General features: G+C 39.8%; 1 protein-coding gene and 4 non-coding genes across 5 annotated transcripts; all 5 read left to right on the forward strand.

The window, feature by feature from the left end:
* The first annotated feature begins 101 nt into the window (after window positions 1-101).
* Window positions 102-174, forward strand: trnak-cuu (transfer RNA lysine (anticodon CUU)). Its single transcript has one exon. It is a non-coding gene; the product is annotated as a tRNA-Lys (tRNA).
* A 1,463-nt stretch (window positions 175-1,637) lies between these two features.
* On the forward strand, window positions 1,638-1,710 carry trnak-cuu (transfer RNA lysine (anticodon CUU)). The gene has a single exon. It is a non-coding gene; the product is annotated as a tRNA-Lys (tRNA).
* A 1,001-nt stretch (window positions 1,711-2,711) lies between these two features.
* On the forward strand, window positions 2,712-2,784 carry trnak-cuu (transfer RNA lysine (anticodon CUU)). The gene has a single exon. It is a non-coding gene; the product is annotated as a tRNA-Lys (tRNA).
* A 1,001-nt stretch (window positions 2,785-3,785) lies between these two features.
* On the forward strand, window positions 3,786-3,860 carry trnak-cuu (transfer RNA lysine (anticodon CUU)). Its single transcript has one exon. It is a non-coding gene; the product is annotated as a tRNA-Lys (tRNA).
* A 2,852-nt stretch (window positions 3,861-6,712) lies between these two features.
* Window positions 6,713-13,565, forward strand: ift20 (intraflagellar transport 20 homolog (Chlamydomonas)). Its single transcript, XM_061718799.1, has 5 exons — window positions 6,713-6,845; window positions 11,273-11,409; window positions 11,518-11,603; window positions 11,711-11,814; window positions 12,892-13,565. The coding sequence occupies exons 2-5, from the start codon at window positions 11,283-11,285 to the stop codon at window positions 12,971-12,973; spliced, it is 399 nt and encodes a 132-aa protein (XP_061574783.1). The 5' UTR covers window positions 6,713-6,845; window positions 11,273-11,282; the 3' UTR covers window positions 12,974-13,565.
* Window positions 13,566-14,550: the final 985 nt, after the last annotated feature.

Genomic DNA, 14,550 nt, shown 5'->3' on the forward strand with positions numbered 1-14,550 from the left:
TCCAGAGGAGTCCAGACGGAAAACTGGTTTCTCTGAAACACTGATTAAACCTGACATTACAGACACTTTTCGATTATTGTTCGTATTTACTAGCATCTGAAGCCCGGCTAGCTCAGTCGGTAGAGCATGAGACTCTTAATCTCAGGGTCGTGGGTTCGAGCCCCACGTTGGGCGCTGAAGTCACATTTATGAAGTTTGTTTGAAGTGTAGAGTCCAGGTTGAAGGCTAGCAGAAAGGAATCACCTCCACTGCTGTTCTGGTCACTGAGATGGATTTTACTCGGTGTGAGACTGGTGACATAATCAATGACATCACATGACCGATGACATTCCAGGGTTAGATTAAATAATTCGTAATTATGACAATGTTAGTATAGTGGGCAGTATCTGTGCCTGGGGTTCGATTCCCCAATGGAGAGACCAGCTATTTGGTACAATTGACATACATGACTGATACAAGTGAACAAAGGTCAATAGGATGAAAATGACTCCTCCACACACCAGTTGCCGTTGGCCTGCTAAAAAAGCTTTAATTGATGAAGTTTTTCTAAGATAAAACTGTGGATGTTCTGTTCACTCGTCAGTCCTGATCCAGAGGTCCAGCCTGTTAGACTCAGACCAGACACCTTTTGCCCCACGTTGGGCGCTGAAGTCACATTTATGAAGTTTGTTTGAAGTGTAGAGTCCAGGTTGAAGGCTAGCAGAAAGGAATCACCTCCACTGCTGTTCTGGTCACTGAGATGGATTTTACTCGGTGTGAGACTGGTGACATCATCAATGACATCACATGACCGATGACATTCCAGGGTTAGATTAAATAATTCGTAATTATGACAATGTTAGTATAGTGGGCAGTATCGGTGCCTGGGGTTCGATTCCCCAATGGAGAGACCAGCTATTTGGTACAATGGACATACATGACTGATACAAGTGAACAAAGGTCAATAGGATGAAAATGACTCCTCCACACACCAGTTGCCGTTGGCCTGCTAAAAAAGCTTTAATTGATGAAGTTTTTCTAAGATAAAATTGTGGATGTTCTGTTCACTCGTCAGTCCTGATCCAGAGGTCCAGCCTGTTAGACTCAGACCAGACACCTTTTGCATTTGCGATGAACCGAATAACCACTACACTACAGAAACTGTTATTGATCATGATTCAATTCATTCAATCATTTAGTTTCTATTCCCCCTTAATCTTATACAAAACCATCTAGACAGGTATGTAGAGACATAGATAGTGGGACATTTTCCACTAGCTAGCTATAGGCTAGCTTGAGGAGCATAGCATCCTGATAACCGCCAGGTCTACACAGATTTTGACGTACTCAAGCTGAACTTGAGATGCGCTCCAATTGTCTCATAATGCCAAGTGGACGAGAGTAGGTGACATCATCACCAGGTAGTTGGCTTCCAACTGCACCAACTCCTAAAAAATGGACACCTCCGAAATAGCCAATTTGTGAGCATCTACAATTACGAAAAACTAGAAAATCACAAGTTTAGTCACATGTTGTCATTCACCTGTCTGGGTGGTGTCCAGAGGAGTCCAGACGGAAAACTGGTTTCTCTGAAACACTGATTAAACCTGACATTACAGGCACTTTTCAATTATTGTTCGTATTTACTAGTGTCTGAAGCCCGGCTAGCTCAGTCGGTAGAGCATGAGACTCTTAATCTCAGGGTTGTGGGTTCGAGCCCCACGTTGGGCGCTGAAGTCACATTTATGAAGTTTGTTTGAAGTGTAGAGTCCAGGTTGAAGGCTAGCAGAAAGGAATCACCTCCACTGCTGTTCTGGTCACTGAGATGGATTTTACTCGGTGTGAGACTGGTGACATCATCAATGACATCACATGACCGATGACATTCCAGGGTTAGATTAAATAATTCGTAATTATGACAATGTTAGTATAGTGGGCAGTATCTGTGCCTGGGGTTCGATTCCCCAATGGAGAGACCAGCTATTTGGTACAATGGACATACATGACTGATACAAGTGAACAAAGGTCAATAGGATGGAAATGACTCCTCCACACACCAGTTGCCGTTGGCCTGCTAAAAAAGCTTTAATTGATGAAATTTTTCCAAGATAAAACTGTGGATGTTCTGTTCACTCGTCAGTCCTGATCCAGAGGTCCAGCCTGTTAGACTCAAACCAGACACCTTTTGCATTTGCGATGAACCGAATAACCACTACACTACAGAAACTGTGCAGCAGGTTATTGATCATGATTCAATTCATTCAATCATTTAGTTTCTATTCCCTCTTAATCCTATACAAAACCATCTAGACAGGTATGTAGAGATATAGATAGTGGGACATTTTCCACTAGCTAGCTATAGGCTAGCTTGAGGAGCATAGCATCCTGATAACTGCCAGGTCTACACAGATTTTGACGTACTCAAGCTGAACTTGAGATGCGCTCCAATTGTCTCATAATGCCAAGTGGACGAGAGTAGGTGACATCATCACCAGGTAGTTGGCTTCCAACTGCACCAACTCCTAAAAAATGGACACCTCCGAAATAGCCAATTTGTGAGCATCTACAATTACGAAAAACTAGAAAATCACAAGTTTAGTCACATGTTGTCATTCACCTGTCTGGGTGGTGTCCAGAGGAGTCCAGACGGAAAACTGGTTTCTCTGAAACACTGATTAAACCTGACATTACAGACACTTTTCGATTATTGTTCGTATTTACTAGCATCTGAAGCCCGGCTAGCTCAGTCGGTAGAGCATGAGACTCTTAATCTCAGGGTCGTGGGTTCGAGCCCCACGTTGGGCGCTGAAGTCACATTTATGAAGTTTGTTTGAAGTGTAGAGTCCAGGTTGAAGGCTAGCAGAAAGGAATCACCTCCACTGCTGTTCTGGTCACTGAGATGGATTTTACTCGGTGTGAGACTGGTGACATAATCAATGACATCACATGACCGATGACATTCCAGGGTTAGATTAAATAATTCGTAATTATGACAATGTTAGTATAGTGGGCAGTATCTGTGCCTGGGGTTCGATTCCCCAATGGAGAGACCAGCTATTTGGTACAATTGACATACATGACTGATACAAGTGAACAAAGGTCAATAGGATGAAAATGACTCCTCCACACACCAGTTGCCGTTGGCCTGCTAAAAAAGCTTTAATTGATGAAGTTTTTCTAAGATAAAACTGTGGATGTTCTGTTCACTCGTCAGTCCTGATCCAGAGGTCCAGCCTGTTAGACTCAGACCAGACACCTTTTGCATTTGCGATGAACCGAATAACCACTACACTACAGAAACTGTGCAGCAGGTTATTGATCATGATTCAATTCATTCAATCATTTAGTTTCTATTCCCTCTTAATCTTATACAAAACCATCTAGACAGGTATGTAGAGATATAGATAGTGGGACATTTTCCACTAGCTAGCTATAGGCTAGCTTGAGGAGCATAGCATCCTGATAACCGCCAGGTCTACACAGATTTTGACGTACTCAAGCTGATTTTGAGATGCGCTCCAATTGTCTCATAATGCCAAGTGGACGAGAGTTGGTGACATCATCACCAGGTAGTTGGCTTCCAACTGCACCAACTCCTAAAAAATGGACACCTCCGAAATAGCCAATTTGTGAGCGTCTACAATTACGAAAAACTAGAAAATCACAAGTTTAGTCACATGTTGTCATTCACCTGTCTGGGTGGTGTCCAGAGGAGTCCAGACGGAAAACTGGTTTCTCTGAAACACTGATTAAACCTGACATTACAGACACTTTTCGATTATTGTTCGTATTTACTAGCATCTGAAGCCCGGCTAGCTCAGTCGGTAGAGCATGAGACTCTTAATCTCAGGGTCGTGGGTTCGAGCCCCACGTTGGGAGCTGAAGTCACATTTATGAAGTTTGTTTGAAGTGTAGAGTCCAGGTTGAAGGCTAGCAGAAAGGAATCACCTCCACTGCTGTTCTGGTCACTGAGATGGATTTTACTCGGTGTGAGACTGGTGACATAATCAATGACATCACATGACCGATGACATTCCAGGGTTAGATTAAATAATTCGTAATTATGACAATGTTAGTATAGTGGGCAGTATCTGTGCCTGGGGTTCGATTCCCCAATAGAGAGACCAGCTATTTGGTACAATTGACATACATGACTGATACAAGTGAACAAAGGTCAATAGGATGAAAATGACTCCTCCACACACCAGTTGCCGTTGGCCTGCTAAAAAAGCTTTAATTGATGAAGTTTTTCTAAGATAAAACTGTGGATGTTCTGTTCACTCGTCAGTCCTGATCCAGAGGTCCAGCCTGTTAGACTCAGACCAGACACCTTTTGCATTTGCGATGAACCGAATAACCACTACACTACAGAAACTGTGCAGCAGGTTATTGATCATGATTCAATTCATTCAATCATTTAGTTTCTATTCCCCCTTAATCTTATACAAAACCATCTAGACAGGTATGTAGAGACATAGATAGTGGGACATTTTCCACTAGCTAGCTATAGGCTAGCTTGAGGAGCATAGCATCCTGATAACTGCCAGGTCTACACAGATTTTGACGTACTCAAGCTGATTTTGAGATGCGCTCCAATTGTCTCATAATGCCAAGTGGACGAGAGTAGGTGACATCATCACCAGGTAGTTGGCTTCCAACTGCACCAACTCCTTAAAAAATGGACACCTCCGAAATAGCCAATTTGTGAGCATCTACAATAGTAGTATAGTCTCTCCAGCGTGTCCCGGGTCTTCCCCGGGGTCTCCTCCCGGTGGGTCATGCCTGGAACACCTCCCTAGGGAGGAGGGACATGCCTGGAACACCTCCCTAGGGAGGCGTCCAGGAGGCATCCGGTACAGATGCCCAAGCCACCTCATTTGACTCCTCTCAATGTGAAGGAGCAGCGGCTCGACTCCGAGCTCCTCCCGGGTGACCGAACTCCTCACCCTATCTCCAAGGGGGCGATTCCTTTCTGCGGAGGAAACACTCGGCCGCTTGTATCGGCGATCTTGTCCTTTCGGTCACTATCCTAAGTTCATGACCATAGGTGAGGGTAGGTGCGTAGATAGATAATATTAATATTATATAATAATATTATTATACTTAATATTATACTTATGACATATACTTATCTGCACAGCACTGCTGCATTTCATTGTGGGAAGTTTCTGCTTAGCTAGTGTCCATCAATCTATACTAATACATTTCTCAGAGAATGAGTAAGGATAGCGCATACTATTGAGTACGTACTAATGTTTCGGACGCACTAAAAAATCTCACATACTGTTTTCGCTACTCATTAGGGTGGAAGTGACTTATGCAATTTTGGATGCAGCAAATGTGTTTTTAATGACCTGCCTGGTTAAATAAAGACGAATGACTGAATGAATATCAAATAAAGCGATAGAATTGTTTTTTTTTCTCTTTATTGTATAATGTTCACAACGTGTAATGCAATTCATGTCATGCGTAGGGTATCTTGAAGGATCAAATACATCCCATATTATCAATTTTAAATCAATATTTCAGGGGTAGCATAATTTGATAGTCCAGTAACATCCTATCAAATAATGCTCCCGTCACTTAAAGACTACTAATGAACTCACTGCCACTCAGAGGTGGAAAAAGTACAAAAATATTGTACTTAAGTATACTTAAGTACAATATTTTTGTACTTATATAAAAGTACAAATTTTCTGCTTGAAAATTACTTAAGTAAAAGTAAAAAGTACCCATTAAGAACATTACTTAAGTAAAAGTATAAAAGTACCTCAACTTAAATATAATAAAGTACCAAAAGTACATGGTGTAAAATGTACTTAAGTACAAAAGTAAAAAGTACAAAGTACAAAGTACAAAATGATTTTCAAAAGGATTGCAAAGAAATGAAGAATCCAAGAATTTGCTTACAACTCTAAATAATGGTGATATTATTCTGACCCCTTGTTTCCATTACCCCATTTTAATTTCTCCCTTTGCTCATCACTGCTGCTGTACCCCATTGGCCCCGCTGACAGGTCCACCTCCAGCCTGTAGTATGCAGTGACAACATTAAGCAAGCCCAGCTGATAAAGGATGAGACTTTTGAACTTTTAAATGCCAAAACCACCTTAGAAGGGGTGGAATCAAAGAATGATGCGCATGGACATGCGTCGGCTGCCGCTCAAGGCTGATTTATGGTTCCGTGTTACACCAACGCAGGGCCGTACCCTACGGCGAGGCTCTGTGTCGATTTAACGCGGAACCATAAATCAGCCCCCGCTGTGCTGTTCTTTAATTTGTAGCGAGTAACGACGTGTCCAATTTTAAATATAGCGGATTAAAAGTACGATTTTTTCCTTGAAAATGTAACGAAGTAAAAGTAAAAGTACAGAAAAATGAAAGTATCAATAAAAGTACAAATTCTCAAAAATCTTACTTAAGTACAATAACGAAGTACTTGTACTTCGTTACTTTACACCACTGCCGCCACTGAGTGATGAATCTCAGCATACTTACACTCCCCAATTTATCAATTTTGTAATCACTATTTTTGGATTGATAATAAGTATAATAAGTATAAAATAATAAGAAATATCAGCAATCAAAAGGCACACACTGAAGTTCAGTGTGTGCCTTTTGATTGCCACAATCAAACTTTGAAAATCGACTGTGCGCGTGCGCAGAACCACAAAGTAGCAGTTCTCGACGGGTGGCATGGAGGGACAGAACACCGGTGTTCTGTCGTTTTCTGCACTGCTCTGGTCCTCCGCCCGACGCGTCATCGGTGGGCGGGGCTTCCTCTGACGCGTCATCGGTGGGCGGGGCTTCAGCGCAGCTGGTTCTGCCGACACTCACAACATTCACGGAGATATCGGTTCAAGCAGGTAAAATCTGCACATTCATGTCACCTCCAAGGGCAGCTACTGTACGGGTTAACATGGTTACACCGTGGAAGTTCGTTAACGGGGTGTTGAAAACGACAACGTGTTCTGTGGAGTTAGCTTTCCGACGGATTAGCATACGGCAGCTAACTGGTAGCTACATTGGTTTTAGTAACTGATAAAGTTGATCAGATTGAGATCAACAAGGTAACAAAAACACCCCCGGCCGGCTGGTAGGGAAAACTAGTCATGTATAGAAGTATTCGTCTGTTTAACGACTCCTATATGGCTCATAAAACCTAACAAACTTCATGCAATGGACATGAACGTTAGTCTCATATAATATGAGACTAACGTTAATGTCCGTTATGAAGTTTGTTAGGTTTTTAACTGACATTACTTTGAATCGGATAAGGCACTTTTGTGGAGCATATTTGTTGATTGATTGAATGAATGAATGTAAGCTTTATTCCGAACATGAGAAAACATAAAAACAACACACAAGTCAAAATAAAACAATGTTACCATGTCTGAAAAGGAGTAGAAAGAAGCATGTGCTTATTTAATCCTATAGTCCATGTTCCAGACCAGATATCAGCACCACTCAAGGTGACCAAACTAACTTATGATTTTTGAAAAGATCCATGTCTATAGATGATATTTTAGTATGATAACCTTCCTGAGTGGCAGCTGGATCATAGTTATCAGCTCATGAAGTTACACACCCCCTTCAGGTTAATTGATAATTCTGGGTATATTATACATTTCCTGAATCCTTATGGTCCTGTGAGTATTCCAGTTTTTGTATTTATTTATTTTTTTGTATTTTGAGTCTCTAATGTTTATAAAACTAAACTGGTTCCTTATTTCATTGTTATGTCCCTTATGTCGTGTATTTGCATGATAAAGACCAGTTTGTGACATCAGCCTAGTGGCTGTTATAGTTTCATAGGAGCCTAATGATGCTCTTCTAGCTGGCAATGACCTGTAACTGTAATAGTGATAAAATGTCTATCTAAAATCTATTAGTTCTGATTGGCAAAGACCCTTGGATTCATGATGTAATAGGAAAAGAAAAACAAACTAATATCATAATCCCTTTGTAAATAATGTTTAACCGTCGTTTTGTTGATCGTTTGTTAAGAAATGTCTAACCGTTATTTTGTTCACGTTATTTTGGGTTCTAACTTACCGTTAGGGGAGACGCGGTGTCCGTTATTCAGCCAATACAGAACTGGACGCTGAGTAACGAGCATCGTGTCTGTGTGTCTGTTTCACACCCCCTTTTTTAGGGGTATAACACAACAATGATATAGTATGGGGTATATTATACATTTCATGAATCCTTATGGTCCTGTGAGTATTCCAGGTTTTGTATTTTTTCTCTGTTGTTCCTAGTTGACACAGGGCTAAAAGATAGTATACCATTTAGGCGAAGATTGTGTAAAAATGTGTGTTTATAATTTAAAGAGCTGCAGTGAACTCTATGTTGGTCAGAAAGATTCATATCTTAGCTTCAATGAATGCTTAAAATGTCCCCTTTAAAATGATACCAAAGACGATATAGTGAAACATTGACAGATATCCTGTACATGAGTCTAAAGCAGGATATGCAGCAGCATCTAAAATGTAATTTTCTGAACTTCATGAGCTGATAACTATGATCCAGCTGCCACTCAGGAAGGTTATCATACCAAAATATCATCTATAGACATGGATCTTTTCAAAAATGATAAGTAAGTTTGGTCACCCTGAGTGGTGCTGACAAGTGAAATTTTGGGTTCTGGCCCGTGGACTACTACCCCTTCTCAGTAATTAACAATCAGTTGATTTCAATATCCTGTCTTTTTGGATATATGCTCATGGTATACATTGTGTTAATACATTCATCAATCATTTTGTGCTTGTTTGGATTTAGCAGATCAACATTGAGATCACCATGATGAAAATAACTTTTTGATTAGTTTTTGAAAACATTACTAGAGACTGGTGCTCTATACATGCAGCTAATTATCACATTTTTCTTTTTTTCTTTACAGATTTCAATTGTTATGCATTCTAATACATTATCAATCACAGTTGTCGTGCTATCTAGCACCTTATAGTTCAAGTTTTTATCCACATACACAGCCACTCCTCCTCCAGTCTTATTCTTTCTGTTCATATAGTTAAATTCATACCCATCCAGTTCAAAATCCATTCCTTTATTAAATTCCTTTATTAACGTTGATCCATGTTTCAGATATGGCAATGATTTTGAATGGTTTTGTGAATTGACTTAGATATTCCTTGATATTGTTGAAGTTTGCATACAGGCTTCTGCTATTGAAATGGATTATTGATAACTTGTTATCCGATTTAATGGTCTGATTATACTGTTCGTTTGTGTAGTAGTAGCAGTCGTTATTAATGTTGGAGAAGAAATTATTATCCGGGTCTATATCATTTTCCAAGTTCAGTGAATTATGGTCAGTGTATTGAAATGTTCTCAGTTACAGTTGATCATGATCAGCAATCATTTGAGTTATGTCGTTGTTTTCAGATGTAGATCGTAAATCATTGATCATAGGCGGTTGATTTGTTTTTATTTTTTACTGTTTGATGGAAGAAGTACAGGTAAAGACACCTGTTTGATGAATCACCTGTCACATAAGCTCCTAAACCTGTGAATAACAGCACAAGGTAACTGACATTAAAACTGAAGCATGGATATTTATAACTTTTTGGGGTTTGTTTGCTAGATTGGTTTGTGGTCCTAACTCTTCAAAGTGATGTGACAGTAATTTAATCTATTACCCTTAAAGAAGAAAAACTTGATTTGAGGGGGTAGGGGTGAGGTTGTGTTGTAAAGAGAGAGGTCAAATGTAATAAAAAAAAAACATTTGAATTTCATTACTCTTAAATGTATAAGAATAAACCTTTTACGAATTTGGAAGGAAAAATGAAAAGCCACAAATCTGCGAGAGGAAATTCAGTATTTTTGAAGACATGACTTTATAAACACACAGATTTTTGGTAAAAAAGACCATACCTTCTGACTTTTAAAAAGTGATGGGATAGTATCAAAAATTATTATTTTTGTTAATTCACAAATTGTGTAAAAACATTTAGAATCTTTGACTAAATATTTGCCAGAAAAAAGCTCAGAGATTATGGCAAAAACTCACATTAGCAAGAAAAACTTAAAATTCTGAATTTATAAATACACAAATTTGTGACAGAAAACGTATTAATTGTCTTTTTATAAACGACAATGTGAAAGACCCTTAAAAAAACAGTTGGTGCATACTGTGAAGTAAGCCTGTGTTGAAAAAACTGATTTTCCAATTCTAAATCGATTATCCTATTTATTCCTAAAAATCGATTCGTATGTCTAAAGATCGAAAAACTGGTGCCATGTTTTTTGCCTTTAAATATGTTTAAATGTATGAAAACATTAGCGTTTCAGTTCTAATTGCATAAATTGTCTATATTCAATATTACTTTATTGTCTTGGGAACCGAAAATGGAAGAAATAAAACCTATTTCATATGTCCTCTGTTTGCTGTCCTGGTGCCGCGTTCCATTTGTCCTCGGAAGTGGGGATTTCCCAGTTCCCAGCTGGATTTTTCAAGTGGAACGCCCCTCGAAGTGGGATTTCCCACTGGGAAAGTGGGAGAGTCTTCACCACCCCCGAGTTCACATTCCGAGATGGCTGTCCCGGTTGTAAACAGTAGAAGAGAGCTCTGTAAAAATCTGTAGCACTTCATTCTAGTTTTGGTCACACTAAATCAGTCGTATACAAGTATTGTTCGGCATATATATGCTGCTATAGTGTAATTTACATTTTTCATGTGGTATATGCGAACTACAAACTTGTTTACCTACTTTGTAACTGGAACGCTGATAACTCGGCTGTGACGTAATTCCCAGTTCCGAGTTCCGACTTCCGAGGTAAATGGAACGCTGCATTAATCTGTCTGATAATTCTGATCCACACGATGTTTCTGAAAGCAGTTCTATCAGCATTCTGGGAGGTGATTGGTCCTTACAGCATCATTAGCTGCCAATACTTGCTGTTGAATCTCAATATGATACTAGTATTAATATGTTGCAGAACTACAGTCATATAATTCATGCAACAGCTCAAAAAACTGTTTTAATAACACTAACCCAAATAAATATCGGATCCAATCGAATCAAATCTTGCTAATCGATTCTGAATCTTAAGAATTGGAATCGAATTGATTCTTGACATTTGAATCAATCCCCAGCCCTATTGTGAAGCATAATTCACCTGGCAGTACCTCGATGGACGGGGCCTCAAAGCCCTGATACATCTGTGCGTTTTCAACTTTGTAGAAAAGCCCTCCACTGGATTTTTAGGTTTCAGTGATATTTCTTTCTTGTGTTCTTTGTCCCTCATACTTTGTCTTTCTCGTGTGTGAAAGGCCTGTGGCCATGGCGAAAGACCCGTTAGCTGAGGCAGGCTTTTACTTTGATGAACTCAACAAGCTACGGGTTCTCGAGCCTGATGTCAGCCAGAAGACGACGGAGCTGAAGGATGAGTGCAAAGACTTTGTAGACAGTAAGTTTTTGCTGTGTTTTTGGAAGTTCGTGCAGGTGTGCCTCCTTCCTCCTCCCAATATCAACATGTCCTACAGGGTACACTAATACCTAATACCTTCCTTTGCAGAAATCGACCAGTTTCAGAAGATAGTTGGGGGCCTCATCGAGCTGGTGGATGAATTAGCAAAAGAAGCAGAGGCAGAAAAAATGAAGGTGAGGTTCATATAGAAAGCAGCTTCAGACTGAGTATATGTCAATGATTTGGGACGTCTATGTGTGTGTGAACTGGGATTGAACTCACTTCTTTTTCTCTCCTCTAGGCTATTGGAGCGAGGAACCTGCTGAAGTCGGTGGCCAAACAAAGAGAGGCCCAGCAGCAGCAGCTTCAGGCGCTCATCGCTGAGAAGAAGATGCAGCTTGAGAGGTGAGAGTGCGAATGTGCGTGCAATGGTAGTCGTGTTTACCCTTCAGGGAAGAGTTTACCATCATTATAATAAAGTTACAACTGTTTAAAGTCACTCAGTCCAGTTTTTAAATTTTGTACCTGTAAAATGTTTACATATACGACTGTAATTTTATAGAATAGCTTTCAATAGTGTTCAGATGCTTTCAATAGTGTTCAGATGTTGCTTCAATATATCCTCAGTCTGACAGTACAAAGCCTTTTAGAGTGAAAGCTCCCGTTAGTTAGCATTCGGGTAACTGTTCCCATGGTAACTTAATCACATAGACCTGCCATTTTCTGGCTATGTCAAGTGTGAAAAGGTGTCGTGTTGTCATCGAAGTCCAACCGTAGTGTGTGTGTGTGTGTGATCAGAGACGTTTAACTTAATATTCAAAGTTGGTGTTCATTGAATGGTCGTATTTTAACAAAACACAAGGCCTGAACAACACATGTGGGGATTCATATTTGTAAATTATAGTCAAGTACAGATTTCACTTATGCTGAATGAGCTGTGTCAAACAGACATGTGTGGTGTCATTTTTGAATTGGTGCATGTCTCCCAGTAATAGTACTCCAGTGTGAATAGTTAATTAGTCTCTTGTTAATTTGTGTAGTATTGCTTGAAAAAATTACCTGAGGCCTTCAGACATCTGGAAATTATACATAAGGATGAACCAGACTTGCAAAGGTCCAGGATTATTTTCTTCAGGCCTTGATATCTTTTTCTAAAACGCTTTGGGTCATTTTATAAAGAATTACTCGACACCTATATATATGTAGGTGTCGGCTATGCATATATATATATATGTATATATATATATATATGTGTGTGTGTGTGTGTGTGTGTGTGTGTGTGTGTGTGTGTGTGTGTGTGTGTGTGTATGTATGTGTACATTATTGTCAGAGTGGCGACACAATAACATTGCTACAGTGGCAGCAAAAGAGTTAAGGTGTTGTGTAATTCTTTAGAAAAATGATTGGCACTTTAGGTCAATGAGAAAATTCGCTGCAGGCCCTTCATTGCGAGCTTAAATGTTGGTGCTTTCCTTGTTTCAGGTATCATATCGAGTATGAAGCCCTGTCCAAAGTGGAGTCTGAGCAGAATGAGTTCATTGACCAGTTTATTCTGCAGAAATGAGGACAAGGTTAGACAACAGCCATCAACTTTCCAGAGTGCCTGTGCTGGGTAAATCCCACTTTAGAGAGTCACTCCTGCTGCAGCTTCGCTCCTGAAGCCATCTCAAACGTCCAGCATCATCAAGAGACGTCCAGGCCTCGTCTATATAGACCAATTTGTGGATCAACAGTAGCTCTGAGGATTTCCAGAGCTGAAAGCTCAAATGAAAGAAACATTCCATTAACACCAAATATCTCACCATCTGATACCAACTTTTAAGGCAATGGAGCTATTTGTATAAAAGAAAATTATTTATACTATTTATACTTAAGAAATAATCTGTATATTAAGCTTTATAAGTTTTCTATCAATTGAAATAAAAACTGCAGTGCATGTATTTGTGTTTGTTCCTGTGGTACAGCCCATCTATGGACACAGCACAGGGGAGACACGTCTTTTCTCTCATCTTCAGTTTCATTTCTTAGATACACATAATTGTTATACTTGAATACTATATTTTGCATAAATATATTTTTCCTGTCAATGTTGGAAATGAGTGAGGAAAATGTCAAATGCATTATGAATAATTTCAATAAAGATTGATATCAGCAAACTTTTCTTTTCTTTGAACACACAGATGTAGTGAAACTTCATCATGTTGTGACCCTATAGGAAACCATTTAGGGGTTAATTTAGCTATGAGTGCTACTGGCACTGCTGTAGGGTCTGAGTCGACGTTCAGGTAAAAATCAAGTGAAGTCTGAGCCAGAACTACACCCCACCACACTGGGTTTTCATACATGAGCAAGAAAAAAGTGTGTGAACCCCTCAGGACAGGGGTCACAATCCTGGTCCTGGAGGGCCAGTGTCCTGCATGTTTTAGATGTTTCCCTGCTTTAACACACCTGATTCTAATTAATCATCGTCATTAGCCTGTCATCCAGGGCTGCACAATTCTGTTAATGACACAGTCACTTGTATCATGGTGCAATGAAGCAGGGAAACATATAAAACCTGCAGGGACACCGGCCCTCGAGGACCAGGATTGGTGACCCCTGCCTCAGGATTTCTCTATTAATTTGGGGGCATTGAAGATGAAACATGGCTGAGTCTCCCAGCATGACAATGATCCCAAACACACTGCTCGTGCTCGGACAATGGAGTGGCTTTGTAAGAAACATTTCAAGGTCCTGGGAGTGGCCTAGCCAGTCTTCACAGCTAAACTTCATAGAAAATTTGTGGAGGGAATTGAAAGACCCGAAACATCACTACTCTGCATTGAGGGAACAGGCCAGAAAACAGCTGCAGTGTGTTCAGACCTGGTGAAGACTTGCAGGAAATGTTTGACCTCTGTCATTGCCAACAAAGGTTATGTTACTAAGTACTGAGTTCAACTTTAGTTATTGACCAAATGCTTATTTTCCACCTTAATTTACAAATGAATTCTTTAAAAATCCTACAATGTGATTTCCTCGTTCTTTTTTTTTCTTCTCATTTTGTCTCATAGTTGAAGTGTACCTATGATTATTACAAACCTCTCTCATCTAAGTAGGAGAACTTGACTAAATACCTTTTTGCCCCACTGTGTGTGTTTACAA

The sequence above is a fragment of the Cololabis saira genome, chromosome 4 (assembly GCF_033807715.1).
Source record: "Cololabis saira isolate AMF1-May2022 chromosome 4, fColSai1.1, whole genome shotgun sequence".
NCBI classification, from domain to species: Eukaryota; Metazoa; Chordata; class Actinopteri; order Beloniformes; family Belonidae; genus Cololabis; species Cololabis saira.